The 21,933-nt window shown below is 37.5% G+C and overlaps 1 protein-coding gene and 1 pseudogene across 2 annotated transcripts in view; one reads left to right on the top strand and one right to left on the bottom strand.

Annotated features, from left to right (window-relative positions):
• Window positions 1-21,933, bottom strand: part of USP32 (ubiquitin specific peptidase 32) — a 204,501-nt gene that overhangs the window by 129,395 nt on the left and 53,173 nt on the right. For both annotated transcript variants that reach the window (XM_061390239.1, XM_061390240.1), the window contains exon 2: window positions 10,378-10,505. In XM_061390239.1, the coding sequence (XP_061246223.1) occupies window positions 10,378-10,505 (128 nt within the window). The remainder of the gene's footprint in view (window positions 1-10,377; window positions 10,506-21,933) is intronic.
• LOC133233001 (V-type proton ATPase subunit G 3-like) lies at window positions 2,295-4,942 on the top strand (annotated as a pseudogene).

Genomic DNA, 21,933 nt, shown 5'->3' with positions numbered 1-21,933 from the left:
AAACATATGTAGCCAAGTTTTGTGACACAAGTCTGGTTATTTTCACAGGATATCCTAAGATACAGATATTAATTTTATTTATATAGATTACTATTCTGTCAACTTACTTTATTGTTAAAGAATACATTTTGAAATTTATTATTAAAGGGAAACATTAAATATTATTTTCAGAAAAAATTAAAACATGTTAGTTGCTCCATATTCTTGGTATATTTATTTCATTAATATTTGTCCTACAATCCACTATTTTTCACATTAAGAATTATCCCAGACCTGTGTCAAATATATATCCCAGGAAACTGTTGAGTGTTATATGCTAGTCATGAATCCATGCCATTAAATGTTTATGGAAGAGTCAGGAAGTAAGTTACTAATAAATATTCTTTTCAAATATAGACAATAGAACATTCATTATCTTCTCTCTTTTCCTTAAGTCCAAAAGCAAAGGAGCCTTGCCTAAACAAAACATTCAGAATACCTCTGTACATTACTTATTTTATATCTCATAGACTGTCAGACCAATAAACTACTCCCAGGAATGACTAAACAAACCAGATTATTACCTCTGTCTTAAGTAAATTCCTGCTGCCACCACACTGGATGGCAAGTCCTAAGATTCAGTTTATACCCTCCTTTCTCATCTCTGAAGATATCTTGCCTACTGAAGTCTATTCAAATACACAACTAGAAAAGAGACTCAGTATAAACTACAGTGTCACTAGACATCAGTGAGGTAAATTATTGGTATACCCTCTCAATTAGCTTGGCCCTGACTTAATATAATTAAATATTGTCTTTGAAGTTCTGGGTTGTAACTCCCCTTCTACTCACTAGCTTCCTTTAAAGCAAATATCTGTCCTTTATAACTCATCTATTCCCATCTGAAGGAAGAAATGGAATTTTCCATAAACCCACTGATGGTTGAAGAAAGAAACCTGTTAATATGCTACAAATTCAACTACTAAGTTTCAAGTGAAAATTTTTCTCCCTGGAGTTAATATTCCTGAATTCTGTCTGGGGAGACTTCTTGCCTAGCTTTCTTCTTTGCTGTACCACATCTTGATCCATGATGGTAAGATTGGATCCCTATCTTCAAACTGGCTCCCCATGTCTGTCCTTATCTACTTTATTATCCATACTTTTCTTAGAAGCTAATTATCCTAGACCTTTTATGATCAATGATCTCATTCTAGAATTGCCTTGCTGTAACTTTTGTTTTCTAAAAGTTTAATTTAACCCGTGACTTTAAATCAGGAGAAAAAGGTAGAACTCCAGATTTATCAATGAGAATTCCTTCCTTTCACTGCTCCAACTTTCCCAGACTAACCTAGCCCACAACCTTCTCTCCTCCAATTCAGGCAGATCTCAAAGTCAACAGAAGAACATCACAATTTAACTGCACTTCAAACTCTTCTAATTATAGTCAAGCTGGTCATAAACCTATAAATTCCTACAATGATTTTGATGAAAGGTTTAGAGGTTCTTTTGCCTCAGAACTTAAGTGACTACTAAAAGAACATGAAGTACATAATAAAATTAGAACTAAAACCCAAATATCCTAACAAAGACTGAAAAGGAAACCATACATCTGCCAATAATCAATTTTTATATTTCTGGCTCACTTTTCCAAGTAGATTAAATATTCTTCCTGAAAAGCTCAAAAAGTACATCCAATCAAATGTTTTACAAAGTTTTTGAGGAATAACTGAGGTACAATTACCCTCACATATTTTATGTTTACAATTTATCCGTTTTGTCATATGTCATGCCATATCAATGAAATCATCACCATAATCAAGAAAAGTTTCAAACATTCCTATCACCTCAGAAGTTTCTTATCCCTGAGGAATTATCCTTCCCTCTCTTTCTGCACCAGCATCAGTACCCAGTCTCTAGGTAAGCTTCATTTCATGACAGACTCTGTATTTTAAAGAATTTTATATGAATGGAATCATAGCATGTGCTCTATTTTTACCAATTATGTTTTTATTTAGCAAAATTATTGTGAGATTCACTCATACTGTTGAGTGTACAATAATTTTCCTTTTTACTATTAAGTCATTTAATATAATTTTACAAAGTAGTTAAAAAAAAATTCCTTGTGGACTTCCCTGGAGGTGCAGTGGATAATAATCTGCCTGCCAATGCAAGGGGACACAGATTTGATCCCTGGTCCAGGAAGATTCCACATGCCGCTGAGTAACTAAGCCCCTGTGCCACAAGCACTGAAGCCCACATGCCCCAGAGCCCGCAAGCCACAACCGCTGAGCCTGCCTGCACCACTGCCGAAGCCCATGCACCTGCAGCCCGCGCTCTGTAACCAGAAAAGCCACCACAGCAAGAAGCCCGTGCACCACAACCGAGAGCAGCGCCAGTCTGCCACAACGAGGCAGAGTCCACACCCAGCAAAAAAGACTCGGAGCAATCAAAAATAAATAAATAATTACAAAAAAAAAAAAAGGAATCAACAGTCTAACAAAAAAGAATACTCTCAGAAAAAACATCATACTACATTTATAATGAGCAGAATGAGCATTTTCAATATCTTCTGTTTTAAAAGGAAGAATGTCAACGACTGCCTAATGAAGAAATATATTTTACTAGTATCAAACTCTCAGGAAAAGTAAGAATAAATTAAAGACTTCAATAATTTAGCTCTAACAGCTAAAACTATAGGACAAGACTTATTTAAAATATATATTAAAATATATAAAAATAATTTAATTATTAAAATATAATAACTAATATATGAATTAGTTATTAAATGTACATTGCTGAGAAAAGGTAATTAACATGGGAGAAAATACAGTGGTAACATTCTAGTGTGCACATTATAACCCATTTATTACACACTATGATTTTGAATTCATTTCAAAAACTTTTTATATATTCACAAAAAATCATTTTACAACAAATAACTATTTTAAATAATGGGAATAAATGAGACTCTTACTAAAAACAACACTGTAAAAAAAAAGGATAGACTATATAAGGACTTTCTTTTAAGCCATCATACATAAACATTTTCCAATAAATAAAATGCTATCCTGTATTAGTTTGTGTGAATATAGGAGGATATACTGTTGTTTCTTCAGGCACTTATTTCCTGAGAATATACCTGTGAAAGTCTCAAAATTGAGTGAAATGTTCCTTAATTGCAAAGTTAACCCTAAAAATCACAATTTTAGATAACTATAAAATGTTATATATATTTTGAAACTACAACATATGAATTGTATATATTTGTATTCAAAATCACAACATATATATAGTATGAAAAAGTTAACCATTACACAGTTAACAATTATGTCCATCATTTTTTATAATAGAGTATTTGGGACCACACCTCAGATTCTCAGAAAGGTACTTCAGGATGTTCCTATGACTTGAGAGAGACCCAGGGACAAAAAAGTATACCTTAAAGCTGTAAGCATAAATGACTCTGAACACAAATTCTTTTCTCTTCATATTTTCAGGCAGCTACTCATAAAATATAAAGCATCAAGAAATTACATTTAGAAGTACATTAAGAAAGGATACTCATATTTACCCCTTAATGACAAAAATATGGAAATATAGAAAGTTCAACTGTATTTTATAACCCTTCTTACATTTTAATATAAATACAGAATATAATAACTCATACTACTCAAAGATGATAGTCTAAAAGATAATAACTACCATATACAAGGCAAACATAAAACCATTCCATTTCTGTTACAAACAGAAATTTATTAGGTAGGCACTCAATAAAACACAGCTGTATTTATTCCATAGGCAAGCAGAAAGGGGGAAAAGGATAACAATGAATATGCTTTCCTTCTACATTCACCCAAGTTTAGAAAACTTGGGTTGTTATTTTTCCCATCATTTAGAATTCATTTTATATAAAATTTCCAGCTTCTATAGTCAAACTTGGCTGAATTTTATCAGCTAAATTTAGGCAAAGGTTTTTAACACTCTCAACTATCCATTAAATCAACCTTATTTTATCTTATAATACCAATTAAGGAATATGTTTATTGGATAGACGTGTCTTATCAAGACTGACTTGAAAAGGATACCAATTATTTTCATAATCTACTTCACTAGTCATGTCAATAGCTCACTTAATATACCCAGGATTCAAAATAAGTGATTATGCATAAGTTATTTTCTATAAGAGTAATTTTTAGTACCAATGTAAGTGAGTAACTTCTTTGACATCTGGCATACCACTTAGACATTCATAATTTATGTAACGTATTTGACACAATGTTTTATACAAGGAGTTCCCTAGTCCCATTATGCTTAATAACATGTCAGCTCTTCTACTATAAACTTTGTTTTCCAACAGTTTATGAAACTGTTGAAAAACTGCTCTAGGATAGCTCACTCCGTCAGGCCGTTTGTAACAGGCAGCTGTGCTTAGAACTCACTGTTGACACAATAGTGTGAGCTGTGCAGTGATTCCTCAAAGGATGAATAGATCCATCACTTCCTAGAGTCACAGAAGCTGCCGGACTGGAAGCTGCCACCAGGACCAGCCAGTCACAGGGAATCCACCAGCTCCTCCAGGCAGAGAAAAGGGACAAGGACAAACTCAAGAAAGCCAAGAAGAGAAAAACCAAAATGACTGCACCAAGCCAAGTAAGAAGAGATGGCAGCTACTGATCAGTAGAGAATGCAAAATCAGCAGTTTCGACAGAAACATGCTAAAATAATGGGCTGTCAGAAGTACCATCTCAGGAGAAAAAGAAGTGGAAACACTGAAGAAGATAAAAGAACTGAATGCAAGCTACATCAAGTCCATGGAAAGTGTAATCAATGAGCTTTTAAGCACCGTCTGATGTGAAACCAGAAATCCATCCGAACTATAGAACTGCCAACTAAATGTGTACCCCATTGTTCAGTAAGTGGTATCTACAGACAAAGGAAAAAATTGTTCTAGGATAAAACTTGGCAGTTAAGAACCATCAAGACAATAATGTACTTTTTAAAAAAGTCTATATATAATTTTACAAGAAGGGAGTGATATATTCTCTCACTATCTTCATCTAACAGACCCTTTGGAATCTTTTTTGACCAGTCATACAAAGAGAAATATTTTTTAAAAATAAAATAAAATTTAAGAACTAGCATGAATATTACACTATGAACAAAAGTGATTCAGTTGGACTTCCCTGGTGGTCCAGTGGCTAAGACTCCACCTCCCAGTGCGAGCGACCAAGTTCAATCCCTGGGAGAGGAACTAAATCCCACATGTCACAACTAAGAGTCTGTGTGCCACAACAAAGATCGAAGATTCCACATGCCACAACCAACACAACCAAATTAATAAATTTTTTTAAGTGATGCAGTTAAGATAAAGACCAGTGGATATTTTATAGATTCTAGTTCCAAGGAAAGATTTTAAATCAGTAGCCTGCTTAGTTTTCTCCTGTTAGCCATAAGGTCAAGATTAGGATTTAATGTAACAAATGAAAACATTAGTTGCTTTTCTCTGGTTGATATATTAGTCTTTTATAATAGTCAATGATCAATAGCATCAAGAGATAACAGTCAATGACTGGAGTTGTCAAGAAAGTTGTTATCCATGATGCTAGTAAATCCAACATAAAGGAATGCAATCAATAATACTGATCAACAAACATCAAAACAAACAAAAAAAAAATCACAAACCTGTATTCTATGGGTAGTCCCCCTAAACCTAGACTGTCTAGTAAATGCATGTCTCGAATCCCAAGGGCCACCTAAATGCAATACGAATACTTCAGCATAAATTTATCAATACTAATGGAAAAATATACTACTAATCAGTTACTTGTCTGCACATGTTGATCACTATGCTAAAAACACTCCAGGGTCTGTGACTGTTTTTGCTTAAAATGTGCATTTTCCTCTAATTTGGAAAAGATTTAATGTTCAAACAAGAGGATGGTTTCAGCATCCTTCTGCATGAAGATTCCAAAACTATCTTTCCTTGCTCTTGATATTATGTTATTACTACTACTGTAAAGAAAAGCTCTGATAAACTAGGGAATAAAGTTCTTTCTCCATCCACAATTGGCAGCTTAAAGGGGTTCTGTGGCTTTTCTTATAAAGGGGGGCTTCCCTGGTGGCTCAGACGGTAAAGCATCTGCTTGCAATGTGGGAGACCCAGGTTCAATCGCTGGGATCTGATACTGGTGTTAAAACACGACTATTGCCTCAAATCATTATTTTCACAATCTCACCAGGAGTAGGTGACCCTCTTCACCTAGATTTAAGGCCCAAACTCTCCAAAGGATTTTAAGAAAGATCTCACAATGACTATATACAGTGGAATGATTATTTCCTTAGCTTTGCAACTAATCACTTTGTTTAGAAATCCCCTCATTTCCCTGCAACTAGAGAATACAGATCTTCCATTCTATGAGTCTGCCTACCCACTATTATCTAAATTCAAATTTCAAAACTATCTGCCCAGATTTATACTTCCATTCTACTTCAAATGTACTATTTCCTCTTTAGCAAATAACTATGTACTCTGCAAGGATGAAACATGCTCATAAATTCAATCCTTTTCCCAAATACACACAAAAGTTGATGAAATCTATCTATTAACCTGCCTGCCTTGGAGAGATGCCTGAAATAAGCAAAAGGCTCATTTTACACAAATGCTGAAACTGTTCCAGAACTAAGCTTAATGGGGGTCACTCATTCTTTGAGATTACTGTATGAGACACTATACAGACACCCGTTCCACGAAAACACACCAGAGATCAAAGACAGAAGTACTTAATTCCTTATAGTACTTTAAAACTTACACTATGTTATATGCACTAATCAATACTCACGTGCTAAAGTACTTCTCACTTAAAATAAGCCTAGGTCAGTAAATAATAGAATAAATGAAGCTCACCACCATCATCACTAAAAGCATTTATAAAATTCTTTTTGTGTTTAACACTGTGGTAGAATTTACACACAAGAATGTGTAAGCTGCAAAGAAATTGAAATTTGAAACTATCACTGTAGATTTTACAACTTAAAATTAAGATCGTTCTTGTAAAACAATTACTTTAGTTATTCTAGCCAGTGATAATTTTTAACACATAGTCCAAAGGACAAAGACTCCTGAAATAATTTTGGGTAAAATGAAATTTACAAAATATTCACATATAAATGACGCTCCAGGGAGTTCCATTTTCACCTTAGCTGTAGAAAGCCTGAAAGAGTGTCACTCCTAACCAAAAAAACAAGAAAAAACCGTTTAACTATCATCTTACATTTCTTGAGCATATCAGAGAGCTGAGCTAACAGGGAAACCTGTATTTGACATTTCAAGAAGGACAGATTCCTCCACAACAACAGGGGTAAGAGGCAACTACTATGCAAGAAAGTAAGAAAAAAAACCAGCTAAAATTTTAACGAAAGTGCCATTAATTTCCTGTTTCTATAGAGTTGGCTATCCTGGCCATTTCATGCAAATGGAACAAAAAATTATGTGGTCTTTGTGTTTGGCATCTTTGACTTTGAATGTTTTAAAGGTTTATCCATGAATGTAACAGAAAACTTCACTCCTTTTTTATTAACAATATTCCTTTCTACAGATATACCACATTTTGTTCTACTGATGGACATTTGACTTGTACATTGAAAACTACAAAACATCACTGAAATTAAAAATCTAAATCAAGAGAAAGGCATTCTAATTTCATGAATCAGAAGATTTAACATATTGTTAAAATGGCTGTACTCTGAGTCAATGCAACCCTTATTAAAATCTCAGCAGCCTCTTTTGCAGAAATTGAAAAGCTGATACTAAAATTCATATGTAAATGCAAGGGACCCAGAACAGATACAACTTGAAAAAGAATAAAGCTAAGGAGATGACACTTTCTGATTTAAAAACTTGCTACAAAGCTAGCGTAATCGAGATAATGCAGTATTGATGCAAGGACAGACAGAAATCAGTGGAATAGAATTGAGAATTCAGAAATAAAACCGTATGCTTATGGTCAACTGCTTTTCAACAACAGTGATAAGAAAATTCAATGGGAAAGAATAATCTTTTCAACAAACAGTGCTACGACTGTAACTGACACGAAGAAACTTGACTCCATACTGAATCCATTCCTTTAACTCTAACCCTTGTGCTCTGCTGCCTCTGCTTAGTCATGCAGGCTCTGCACCTTTTGTAAAAGAATGCTATAGCCTGAAACATACAGGAGAGCCCATTCTCAAGGCTCACTCATATAGAAATAAAAAGTAGAATGGAGAATAATTGTTATCTCATAGGAGGTCTAGGAACATTGTGATGAGACCTGCCTGGACAGCTGTAAGAACAAAGGTACTGAAAAGTTTGCAAAAACCTGCCACACCCTCTCTCCCCTTTCAGTGTAAAGCCTAACTTCTAATTCAGGTATAAGACGGTTCTCTGGGACACTAGTTGACCATCTATCTTCCTGATCTGCTGGCTTTTCGAAAAAGTTGCTATTTCTGGCACCAACAACACATCTCTTGATTTACTGACCTGTAATGCAATGAGCAATAGGAGCTTGGACTTGGTAACAGGACAACTAAAAAGCTATTTGCAAAAGAACGAAGTTGGACTCGTCGCACCATACACAAAAATTAGCACAAAACAGATGAGACCTAAAAGTAAAAGCTAAAATTCTTACAGGGAAAAAGAAGAGTAAATCTTTGTGACCTTAGTTTCCCAGACGAAACAAGGAATGAAAGGAAGAATGGGTAAGCCCATCAAGAGAGTGAATTACGTGACGAGTGAATATTTTTGCAAACCAGGTATCTTATAAGGGACCGGGATCTAGAATACATAAAGAACTCTTACAACTCAAGTATTAAAAAGACAAAAAACCCAATTAAAAACTAAACAAGGACCTGAACGGACATCTATTTATAGATATGTAGATGGACACATGTAAATCTTTATACATGATCCAAAGAAATAAATCAGATATTCTAACTTAAGTTTTCTCGGCACCACGAATTTACAGTCTGACAATTTCGACCTAAGGAAGAAGCTGAAGAAAAAGAAAGGCTCAAGTTAGTATATATTTGAATTTGGAAGAATGTTGTTTTAATTACTATGGATCCAGTTTAAATCCCTTCCTCTAATTGGCAACTTATATTAATTCGTTAAATTGCTGCTGCTGCTAAGTTGCTTCAATCGTGTCCGACTCTGTGCGACCCTATAGACGGCAGCTCACCAGGCTCCCCCGTCCCTGGGATTCTCCAGGCAAGAACACTGGAGTGGGTTGCCATTTCCTTCTCCAATGCAGGAAAATGAAAAGTGAAAGTGAAGTAGCTCAGTCGTGTCCCACTCTTAGAGACCCAATGGACTGCAGCCTACCAGGCTCCTCCATCCATGGGATTTTCCAGGCAAGAGTACTGGAGTGGGGTGCCATTGCCCTCTCTGCGTTAAATTGCTAATTATATCCTAAAATGAAAAATTCTAAATTCCAAATTTTTATATTATATTAGCATTTAAGACAAAACAGGAGGATGAATTCATACTGAAAAAAGGTCCCAATAAATAGTATTAGGAAAAAATTGTCATAAATCCAAAATAAAGACAGCAAGAAAGTACATAATAATTCTACACAAGAATACATGATAAAATTAATACACCATATATCCCCACCAAGAAAAAAAGTAAAACACACATAAAAAAAGCAGTAAGTGTACTTTCTATATTATAAACCATAAACTCAAAAGCACATAGCACAGGTTAGAAATTACAACCGTCACTAATTAGGACAGTGAATTAAGGTTTATGAAATACACTAAGCTTAAAATTCTTACTATAATTTTCAGTTTTATTAATTGTATTCTCATTTCACCTTTCAAATGACATATTACATAACTGTATATATACTTTATTCACTGTATAAGGCAGTGAATTTAATGTTAGAAAGGGAATATTTATACCAACTTAGCTCACTGCATCTCTACCTAAAAATTTTTTACGGAATCTAAATAAGACTTTACAAGTTTCATATACAAAATAATTTTACAGAATTAATTTAATTAGGTCTTACTATATGGAAAGATTTAAAACTCAAAGTTTATAAAAACACTCCCAACATAAAAAGGACATGTCAGAGTGACAAAGTTCGTAAGAATAAGAAGCCAATCATAGAAATGGTCCCATGATTATGATCTGTGGCTCTTAAAGATCAGAAGTCCACAGAAGCTCAGCTGCACGCCTGCAGTTCTCCCATTTGGCCTCTAACAACACAGCCATATTGACATCTAAAACAAGACCTATTTACCTACTCAGCAAGAAAAATAACTGTAGGGAAGATTAAATCGGTCAAGATCAGGAGAACCCTCAAGAATTCAGACTGGTGGATAACTATCTCAAAGGAAAACTTAGAGCATGAAGATTACCTCGGCAACTTTTGGAGGCACTCCATCTCCAAGCACTTCCCTGATGAAGCAGTGCTGGCCCATGTAATACGAGAGTCCACAAGTCCTCTTGAAGGCATCTTTCAGTCGTTTCAGCTCGACATCTGTAACTGCAATTCAGAAACAGAAGATGGGTAAGAAACCTGAGGAGAAAAGATGTCTCTCAAAATCTTTACTTTTTTTTCAACCCAGTTCCTAACAAAAACTAGCAAATACTACTTCTCTTCCCAAATAAGTAAAATAAATCCAAAGATATTTTTTATAATTCTAATATTTTCAAATTTAATCTTAAAAATAAATATGAAAATTCTTGACCCACTGTCTTCAATTGGCAGAACATTAAATTATGCATACAAATTCTAGGCAGGGGTAAAGAAGAGGTAACAATTAGCAGGTAAGCTGAATGGCATTAGGCTCTGACATTAATACCTTTTCAGCAGCAATGTACTCCTCTGGAATAAAAATTAATATTATTTGTACTCTTTGAGCACCTATTTATCCATGCTCCCAAATTTAGCTTAAACTGTATCATCCTCAACAAAGAAAGTAACCTATAAATAGATGATGCTAATAAACTATAATTTTTAGACATTCACTAACAAAAAAATTACTGAGCCATTACTTTATTTTAGGCATTGAAGCCTTTCACTGAATAGAACAATCTCTGTCTACAAGGAGAGAAAACTATTCTTTAGTACTATGCGGTAAGTGAAGGTACCACAAATGGTGCCTTTAGCCCACGCTGGAGAAGAAAGATACATGTATACCTGTGATGGATTCATTTTGATATTTGGCAAAACTAATACAATTATGTAAAGTTTAAAAAAAAAAAAATTAAAAAAAAAAAAAAGACTTATGGATGGAAGGCTGGATGGAAATTTAAAGGTTAACCCAAGCGAAATGGACAAGGGCATGCCAGGCAGAGATAATAGTTTGTTTGAAAGTATACAGAGCAGGATGTATAAAGTTACCAGAAAAAAATGAACAAGGCTGGGAGTAGTAAGATAAACCTAAGGCAGTCATTGACCAAGTCATAGCAATTCTGTTCTGACACAGTAAGGAAGGGATTCAGTCAGACACAATTCAGGTATGAACTCCAGGCAGATAGGAAACAGAACACAGTCAGATAAAATTCAGGTAGTTTACCAGTTCTGTGGTAAGCAAAATGTGGAAGCAAAAGGTGGACTGCTACTATGAGAAGAAAAAGGAGAAGCTGTTGGGGAACTATTTAGAAGAAAAGTCAACAGAATTTGAAACTTAACTGAAGAGTAGAAGCAATGTAGAATAACATTCAGGATTCTACCCTGAGAAACTCTGAAGGATGGTCTTAGCATATAGAAAGGGAATGTAAGAAAAAAAAGTGAGGAAGGAAAAATGATAAATAATAAATTAAATGATTAGTCATGTATGGATGTGAGAGTTGAACTGTAAAGAAAGCTGAGTGCTGAAGAATTTGTGCTTTTGAACTGTGGTGTTGGAGAAGACTCTTGAGAGTCCCCTGGACTGCAAGGAGATCCAACCAGTCCATCCTAAAGGAGATCAGTCCTGGGTATCCATTGGAAGGACTGAAGTTGAAGCTGAAACTCCAATACTCTGGCCACCTGATGTGAAGAACTGACTCACTGGAAAAGACCCTGATGCTGGGAAAGATTGAGGGCAGGAGGAGAAGGGGATGACAGAGGATGAGGTGGTTGGATGGCATCACCGACTCAATGGACATGAGTTTGGGTGGGCTCCGGGAGTTGGTGATGGACAGGGAGACCTGGCATGCTGCGATTCATGGGGTCGCAAAGAGTCGGACACGACTAAGCGACCGAACTGAACTGAACTGAAATGATAAGGACATACTGAAAATGAGCAACCTTCAGGAAACCCACTGAGTTTTTACAATTATGAGTGTAAAGTTTAGGCAAGGTTTGATGAAAGTCATGAGCATGTAGCTGGCAATTAAAGTCATGAATAAAGAGCACAAATGACATAGAGACAAAACTGGAAGAAAGCAATGCTTCCAGTACCTGCTGAGAAAGAAAAAAATATTCAAACACGACTGACAAGGAATACTTGGGAAAAACAAAAGCAGTTTCCAAAGGACAAGAAGAAGGGGCTGGTCTACACACTTAAGGAAGGCAGAAAGGGCCAGCAAGATAAAGACTGAAGAGTGCCTGGCACACAGATTATCAGTCAAGAAGTCTGTGGTAGGGAGGGAAAGTTCACAAATTCTACAACCTGTAGGTCAATGATAAAACAATAAGAACTAATACACAAATAAGCAGCTACAGAAAAGTATAACTACTAAATGCTTAATTCATTAAAAAAAATAAATTCATAATATTAACATCCCAATTTACTGATTTCCCCCCCCTTTTTAGAATGCAAAAGTGAAAAAACAAAAGAAAGATAATTTTATAAATTATAGTTATGGAGGAGAAATTCCTTCAGCTACTGGAATACCTATTTCTTCAGTATGCCTACTTTTCATTAATGGCTTTACTAACAAATTAGGATGTTCGTAGTCCAGAGAAGACAAGAAAAATCAATCACTGTGAGAATCTATACACTGTTGGTTACAGATATTTGAAGGAATGCTTGGTAATATGTTTAAAAAAAGCAATGATGACTGATGACTAATGAATCTATTCACTTATAACATGAGAAGACATACACATAAACTTTTTAAAGCATTTGTAAAAGCAAACAGGGCTTCCCTGGTGGCTCAGTGGTAAAGAATCCGCCTGCCAAAGCAAGAGACGCAGGTTCAATCCCTGGGTTAGGAAGATCCCCTGGATAAGGAAATGGCAACCCATTCCAGTATTCTTACCTGGGAAATCTCATGGACAGGGAAACTTGGCGGGCTACAGTCTATGATAGCCAAAAGAGTCAGACACGACAGAGTAACTAAACAACAACAAAAGCAAACAGACAGACTGAATAAGCTATTGTATAGGCACAAAATAGACTATCAGACACTAAAATACTGCCAGAGATCCATACTTACTGAAAATAAACAGTATTTTTATTAAAAAATAAAATCTGACAATTCCTTGTCTCCAACCTGCAGACAAGGAATACCTAAAAGTGTTCACTATACAAGTGAAACCTTCAAAATTTTCAAAATAAAAATTTAGGCAGGATGGAAAACAAAAGAGAATCAAGCCTAGAAAATTTAAGGTAGGAAAACATAATATTAATTTAGAAAGAAAAGGCAATCTCTGGAAAAATTAGAAAGTTCAACATGTGGGATTTTTCTTTACCTCCTTTCTCTCTATAGACTTCACTAAAATTGCAGTAAGAATTAAAAAAGGACACAAACTCACAAGGACAAAGAAAATAGGAGAAAGAAGAACTGAGGAACTATGAGAGTCAATCTTTTTCTGGGGAACATTAGTGTCTGGAAGAGTGGTGACTCACTTAAGCAGACCCATGAAAACTGAAACCTAAGCAATTGAAACCAACTTAGAAATGTGGACAAGAAAGTAAACTAACTTAACCTGTCTAGAGCACCCAAAAAAGGCTCCGGAATTCACTGTACCAGTTACCACACACAAAAAAGGGAGGGTAGCGGTAGAAAGCGGGATGGAAGAGAAATTGGTTGAAAGTTACAAGAGAAGTGCTTAGACTAATCTCAGGTCCCTTAAAGCACAAGAGTCAGGCACCAATCTACCATCTAGCCACCGCACACCACTTTTAGATGTAGATATATATCAAGAAACCAAAGACACAGAGACAGAAAGGCTCCATACTCGACCACACCGGGTTTAGCTACAGGAAGGACAATGAGGTATGAAAAAAGGTGAAGATTAAGTGAGCATCTGCATCGTGCTGCCCTCCCTCCCCCTGTTCTCCCCCTGGGCAGAATCAATAAGCATTCTTCTCTGAAGAAAGTAAATGATCCTAGAACAAAGACCTACTGTTACCGACATGGGGTGAGGGGGATGCCGCCATTCCCTTTTAAAAATGGCTGGGTTCCCAAAAGGAAAATTCACAAGTCAACAAGGGATATCAGTTAAGTTCAGTTCAGTCACTCAGTCGTGTCCGACTCTTTGCGACCCCATGAATCGCAGCACGCCAGGCCTCCCTGTCCATCACCAACTCCCGGAGTTCACTCAGACTCACGTCCATTGAATCGGTGATGCCATCCAGCAACAATGGATGCCATCTAGCATCCACAACAAGGGATATACTCAAACATATAAGTCTTCCAATCAATCTTTTAATGCATAAACTATTTAAAATAAAAAGTCAGTTTGATAGTCATTATATAGTTGCTTCCCTGGTGGCTCAGAGGTTAAAGCATCTGCGTGGAATGCAGGAGACCCAGGTTCCATCCCTGGGTTGGGAAGATTCCTTAGAGAAGGAAATGGCAACCCACTCTAGTACTCTTGCCTGGAGAATCCCATGGAGGGAGGAGCCTGGTAGGCTACAGTCCATGGGGTCACAAAGAGTAGGACACGACTGAGCAACTTCACGACACGATACAGTTAAACATATACTTAACCTTATAACCCAATTAATTCCACTCCTTGTTAATTACACAAGAAAATACTGCACAGAAATATACATAGGAGCTTTATTAACAATAGGAAAAAAAAAACTAGAAACAATAACCCCTTGATAAAGGAACAGGTGATGAAGTAAATGCAGTATAGCATACAATGGAATAGTATTCTGCAGTAAACATGAAGAAACTACTGATCCATGCATCAACATAAATGAATCTCAAAAACTACACTGAGCAAAATAAGCCAGACACCGAAGAGCATATACCATATGACTACATTATATATAAAAGTCGCAAAGGAGCAAAACCAGTTATGGTGTCCAAGACAGTGGTTGACAGGTAGTGAAGTAGGGAGTATGTGACTGGAGTTGTAGGAAACAGACACCTGCAGAGAGATAGGAGGGAACTATTCTGAGGTGTGGAAATGTTTTATATATTTGATTGGGGTGGTGGCTACAAAAGTGAACAACTGTTCACTTACTGAATTCTTAAAATCTATGCATTTTATTGTATATAAATTATGTATCAATAGCATAGACTGAAAAAAAAAAAGAATGAACAGTCAAAGAACACCAAATATTGAGGAAGATTTCAATAAGAAAATTACCAAGACAAATAGGGGAAAGGAGGGGTAAGTAGAAATAATAATGAAGGATGAAAAAAAGTGAAAACCTTCAAATATTTTCAGAAAAGGAGAATAAGAAAATTACATCCAAATAAGAATAGGGTACTGTAAAAATATAACAAGGAAAAAAGTACGATACTCTCTTGTACCTTTTCCAGAAAGTTACAGGAGACTGCCCTACAACAAAATGAGGGGGTAAACAAAGGAAAGAAGACAGATCCAGGAAACACTGACTATAGCACTTCAGTTCAGTCACTAGTCGTGTCTGACTCTTTGTGACCCATGGACTGCAGCACACCAGGCTTCCCTGTCCACCACCAACTCCCAGAGCTTACTCAAACTCATGTCTATCGAGTCGGTGATGCCATCCAACCATCTCATCCTCTGTCAGCCCCTTCTCCCCCGACCTTCAATTGTTCCCAGCATCAGGGTCTTTTCCAGTGAGTTAGTTCTTCACATCAGATGGCCAAAGTATTGCAGTTTCAGCTCCGGCATCAGTCCTTCCAATGAATATTCAGGATTGATTTCCTTTAGAATGGACTGGTTGGATCTCCATGCTGCCCAAGGGACTCTTAAGAGTCTTCTCCAACACCACAGTTCAAAAGCATCAATTCTTTGGCACTCAGCTTTCTTTATAGGAGTACATCAAAGCTGTATATTGTCACTCTGCTTATTTAATTTATATGCAGAATACATTATATGAAATACCAGGCTGGATGAAGCACAAGCTGGAATCAAGATTGCCAGGAGAAATATCAATAACCTCAGATATGCAGATGACACCACCCTTATGGCAGAAAGCAAAGAACTAAAGAGCCTCTAGATGAAAGTAAGAGAAGAGAGTGAAAAAGTTGGCTTAAAACTCAACATTCAGAAAACTAAGGTCATGGCATCTGGTCCCATCACTTCATGGCAAATAGATGGGGAAACAATGGAAAGAGTGACAGACTTTATTTTTGGGGGCTCCAAAATCAAGGCAGATGGTGACTGAAGCCACGAAATTAAAAGATGCTTGCTTCTTGGAAGAAAAGCTATGACTAACCTAGACAGCATATTAAAAAGCAGAGACATTACTTTGCCAACAAAGGTCCATCTAGTCAAAGCTATGGTTTTTCCAGTAGTCACGTATGGATGTGAGAGTTGGACGGACTGCAACAGGAGAGAGGTAAAGGAAATTTCCAGGATGATTAAGGTATCTGAGGAGGACAGCTACGCAGTAAGCACAGAGAACAAGACCAGATTAGAAATGAAGAAAGGACTCCAGAATAAAAGTGGAAAGTCTGACAGTAAACTAATACATCTGACCACAATGATAATATCTTAAAGAGGTATTTTACCTTCAAAAAAATAAATCTTGGGACTTCCATGGTGGTCCAGTGGCTAGGACTCTTTGCTCCCAATGCAGGGGGCTCGGGGTTCAATCCCTGATCAGGGAACTGGATTCCACATGCTGCTACTGAAGAACCAGCTCAGCCAAATAAATAAATCTCAAGGACTGGTTTTACTTTAGGTTTTGCTTAATCTAAGGAACTGTAGAAACATTTCAACTAACCTATAACACTCATGAGAGTTAAGAAACCAACTAGAATCTTATTGAAAACTATAGGAACAGAACTAAAATCCTTTCTCAAACAGGAAAAGTGAAAGTGAAAGTCGCTCAAACAGGAAGTATGAATAAAAGACAAGGGAATAAGGGAGAAAGTTTGCTGTTCTCATATCAACACAAATTTTTAAGAGAACTGAACACAAACCTCATTCAACAGAAAGCCTTGATTTCAAGATCAGTTTTCAAAATATTCAATTAGTGAGAATTAGCAACTCACACTCAAATACAAGATATGGTAAGAAAAATAAAGTACTTGATAGTCACTTAATGATTAGAGCACGAAAGTATTGATAAAAGCAATTACAAAGAAAAGGCAAATACTGAAACAGAAATAAAATAAAGATTATGGTGTTTACCACAGAAACAGAATCCCTCCAGTAAGACCCTCTGAAATGCAATCAGTCAACCAATCATTAATTAAAGGTTACTGGGCCCTTACTGATCACATGCCCAAAAACTGTGCTAGGCCATGAGGAACACAAAACTAATAAGCCAAGTTTGCCTTCGAGGAACTCAGCCAAGAGACAGACTCATGAATAAGCAATGACAATACAGTAAACATAAAAGACATAGTTGTGCACAGGGAAGAACACCTAAAAACGGGAGTGCTCCCAAACTACATCACTAAGTACAACTAAGAACAAAGCAGATAGCTAGTTGTGATTCTAGTGACTATTTGCACATATATATATATATATATATTTCATATCAAGATCTCCTTGTTGTGATTTCTTCTCACATTTGGGCATCCAAAGCATGACATTCTCAAGACCTAGCTGACCTATAATAAACCTAATATAGCAACTTATCAATATAAACAACCTAAGTTGAAACTCCAATACTTTGGCCACCTCATGTGAAGAGTTGACTCATTGGAAAAGACCCTGATACTGGGAGGGATTGGGGGCAGGAGGAGAAGGGGATGACAGAGGATGAGATGGCTGGATGGCATCACCGACTTGATGGACACGAGTTTGGGTGAACTCCAGGAGTTGGTTATGGACAGGGAGGCCTTGCGTGCTGCGATTCATGGGGTTGCAAAGAGTCGGACACGACTGAGTGACTGAACTGAACTGAATCACCAGTTACAAGAGAAAATACTTGTCTTCTGAGCTAAGTAGGATTTATATGCATGCGTGCTCAGTCACTCAGTTGTGTCTGACTCTTTGTGACACCATGGACTGTAACCCACCAGGTTCCTTTGCTCATGGAATTTTCCAGGCAACAATATTGGAGTGGGTTGCCATTTCCTACTCCAGAAAATCTTTTCAACCTAGGGATCAAACCTGCGTCTCTTGCACCTCCTGCATTGGCAGGTGGATTCTTTACCACTGTGCCAGTTGGGAATAGAGAAGTAAGATTTACAGCTTGTATCAACTGGTGTAACAGTGACTGATGTGGCTGGATTTGGTTTAAACGTAACCACAAATCTGTGTTTCCTGAACACCTTCTCATCTAAGACTTTCCCACTCTCTCTCATTACTTGGTTTTCAGCGCAGGATGAAAGCAATAGTATACTGTGTGAGCTAAGGGGAGGACGCTGAAGTCATCCAGGCAGTCTATATCCCAGTGACGGACTACATAGTCAGGGTGGTGGGCACTAACAAGAAACTTGTACTTAACACTCTCCACTATTTCTGAACCGAATTTCATTTGATTCTCTCCCATCACTATCAATAAATACTGTCCAAATAAATGAACATACATGTGTAATTCCAACACAAAAGGCCAGAAACATGAGGCATCTCCTTTGTACCTGACTATTCTCAGATTCGACACTGGGAAAAAAAGTTGTATGAATAAAATATTCTGTAGCTCCTCTGCTCTGGAACACAAGTTCAAGAATAAAAGGAATTACTGGTGGTAGTAAAGACTAATGATGCAAAGTTCAAAAACAGAAATACTGGTAATATAAATGAAGTGGGGCAGGTAGGGCCTGTGGAACCCTAGAAAACACATATTCCTTCCCCAGCATGAAGCTGCTACTAAGTTCCAGGCATAGGCTGCAATGTAGCAATAAGGAACCCAAGAATGTAAAATTTTTGTGAAATCTCTCTACTTTAAAAGTATTAGCAGTTAATTAAAAAAAAAAATTAACCAATATGCAGTCTTAATATGGCCCACCAGCTGCCAAGTTTGGAAACCTGTGGTCAACTGGTTATGAGCACAAACAAAACATACATATATTTGAATCTAACACTGTCACTTATGTGTGTGTGTGTGTGTGTGTGTGTGTGTGTGTATAATAAAGGTTTAAATGCAGGAAAAGAATGGATGTCCAATAATGCCAGTCTAGGAGGAGAGGAGATTTCCAGCAGCAATGAGAGCAGCCCTGTTCCCTTTCCACTCCTAACTCTGGAAGAAAGTTGTGACAAATGAGGTCCAGAGGGAGGAGGTAAAAGTTCAAAAAAGAACAATCTTTTTCTGCCCCTCTCCTTTTTCCTCCTTACCTGCAGACTAATATTACTACCCCAGCAGACCCACCTAACCCTGGAACAAAGGGACGGAAGGAAAAGAAAAAGCAAGGAGGAGAAACATCAAGAAAAAGGAGGCCATTTCTGCAGGTATGACAGACAAGCATAGAGAAAGTATTGTCATTCATTAATTGTAAAGAAGGCACCCAAGTCACCTCTTAGTATCCTCAGGGAATCAGTTCCAAGACAAGCACTGCCACTCCACTCACCAAAATCCAGGGAGGAACAAAATCTCTTATATAAAACGATGTAGTATTTGCATATGATCTAAAGAAGTCCTCCTCTAGATTTTTTTTTATACTCTGTATTTTAAGTCATCTCCATATCCTTTCTAATGGGCTTCCCTGGTGGCTCAGTGGTAAAGAATCTGCCTATCAACACAGGAAACTGAAATATCCCCTAGAGAAGGAAATGGCAAATCACTCCAGTATTCTTGCCTGGGAAATCCCATAGACAGAAGAGCCTGGCTGGTTACAGTCCATGGGGTTGCAAAGAGTTGGACGCGACTTAGCAACTAAACAATTCCTCATAATACCTAAAACAATATAAATGTGAGGTAAACTGCTGCCAGGAGCCAGCACGGGAGTTCCCACCCATGACAAGGTCATGCAGGAGAGCCCTGATGGGCAAGGCGAGTCAGGGCTCAAGGGCCCCCCTGGATCTGCCTGAGCGTCTACCCCAAACCAGAATCTGTCTGTTTTACTATTTCACGACTTTCACCAACTCTTCTGACATTAACGGGGGCTATCCCCAACCACCTTTCTCTGAAAAAAATCAACTTAGAGCTCTAGTTAATAAATCTCCTGGGCATAATAGGAGTGTTTCAATTCAAACCCCTCCGATGACTTTCTAGCTTGCCTGACAGGTTTGTTTGGACTCCTGCAGCTACCCATGTGATTGTTCACAGCCTCCCAACCACGAGAGGCACGGGAAGCTTAAGATATTCTAACAATGCAGAGCTTCTCAGAGAGTTAAAATTTTAAGAATAGAACTAGTAGAGGATTTCTTTCTTGAGCTAATGCTTGCTGCCAAGTTTCCATATCCCTTACCTACTGTGTCCCTGGGAGTGTATTGATTAATATAGTTGCTATGTAGAAATGTAAGTAGTAACTTTAATGTTTGTAACCTTGGACCCTTGAGTTAATTCTTTCCTTGTTACAGCCCACCACACTTTTGCCCTATAGGAATGCAACTTTATCTAATGCTTTCGGAGGGTGGCGCCTGACTTTAGACTAATCACCTTTAAAGAAAAATAAGTTTTCTGAAGAAAGGGTCATAAAATGTTAACAGGCCTCCTGGCCAGAAGATGATGTAAATCACCTAAAGCCTTTGCATATGATAAGTTTGCAGAAAGAAAGCCTGGCTTCGATAGGAGTCAAAGACTGCTGACCTTGCATGACTCTACACCCCCTATTATTCTCTATGCACAATTTAAGGTATAAAAGCTACTTTGGAAAATAAAGTTGTGGGCCTCGCTCATCAGGCTTGGTCTCCCCGTGTCGTTCTTTCTTGTTTCCTTTTCTCTCCTTTTCTTCTCTGTTCTTCCTTCAGGATGAATGATGGGAGCGTGGGGGCTCTCTGAGACTACTTATTTGCCTGGGCTTCTAAGACCCACTCGAGAAGGTGCCTAAGGTGGGGCACCTTCCGCGATTCGAGAGAGCGCCTGTGGCCTCCGGAGTCAGAGCAAGTTCGGTGTCACGAACTTTATTAGTTTCCCACGTAAACCAGTCAGGTCAAGCCTCTGTGTCTTTCTCCTTTTATCTATCCTTTTAATCACCAACGCGGTCCTCCTGAGGGAATCCCTGGATCCAACCGGGGTTAGGGTTAGATGCTATCAATATATAGTTGTCTGCATGTAACAGGACTGGCAAATTGAAGTTTTGTGGTTTTTTGGAACTTTCTGGAATTTCCCCCTCCCAAATACCCTTCTTCACTTTCACTTTTCACTTTCATGCATTGGAGAAGGAAATGGCAACCCACTCCAATGTTCTTGCCTGGAGAATCCCAGAGATGGAGGAGCCTGATGGGCTGCCGTCTATGGGGTCACACAGAGTCGGACACGACTGAAGTGACTTAGCAGCAGTAGCAGAGGGTGTTTTTAAATGGATTTTTAAAATATAAGGCCTTTGACTGTGTAGATCACAACATATTGTGTAAAATTCTCAAAGAGATGGGAATACCAGACCACCTTACCTGCTGCCTGACAAACCTGTAGGCAGGTCAAGAAGCAACAGTTAGAACCAGACATGGAACAGCAGACAGGTTCAAAATTGGGAAAGGTGTGCGTCAAGGCTGTATACTGTCACCTTATTTATTTATATGCAGAGTACATCAC

Source organism: Bos javanicus, chromosome 19 (genome assembly GCF_032452875.1).
Source record: "Bos javanicus breed banteng chromosome 19, ARS-OSU_banteng_1.0, whole genome shotgun sequence".
NCBI lineage: Eukaryota > Metazoa > Chordata > Mammalia > Artiodactyla > Bovidae > Bos > Bos javanicus.
Note: the sequence above shows the minus strand (reverse complement) of the source record. Positions and strands in the feature narration are given on the sequence as shown.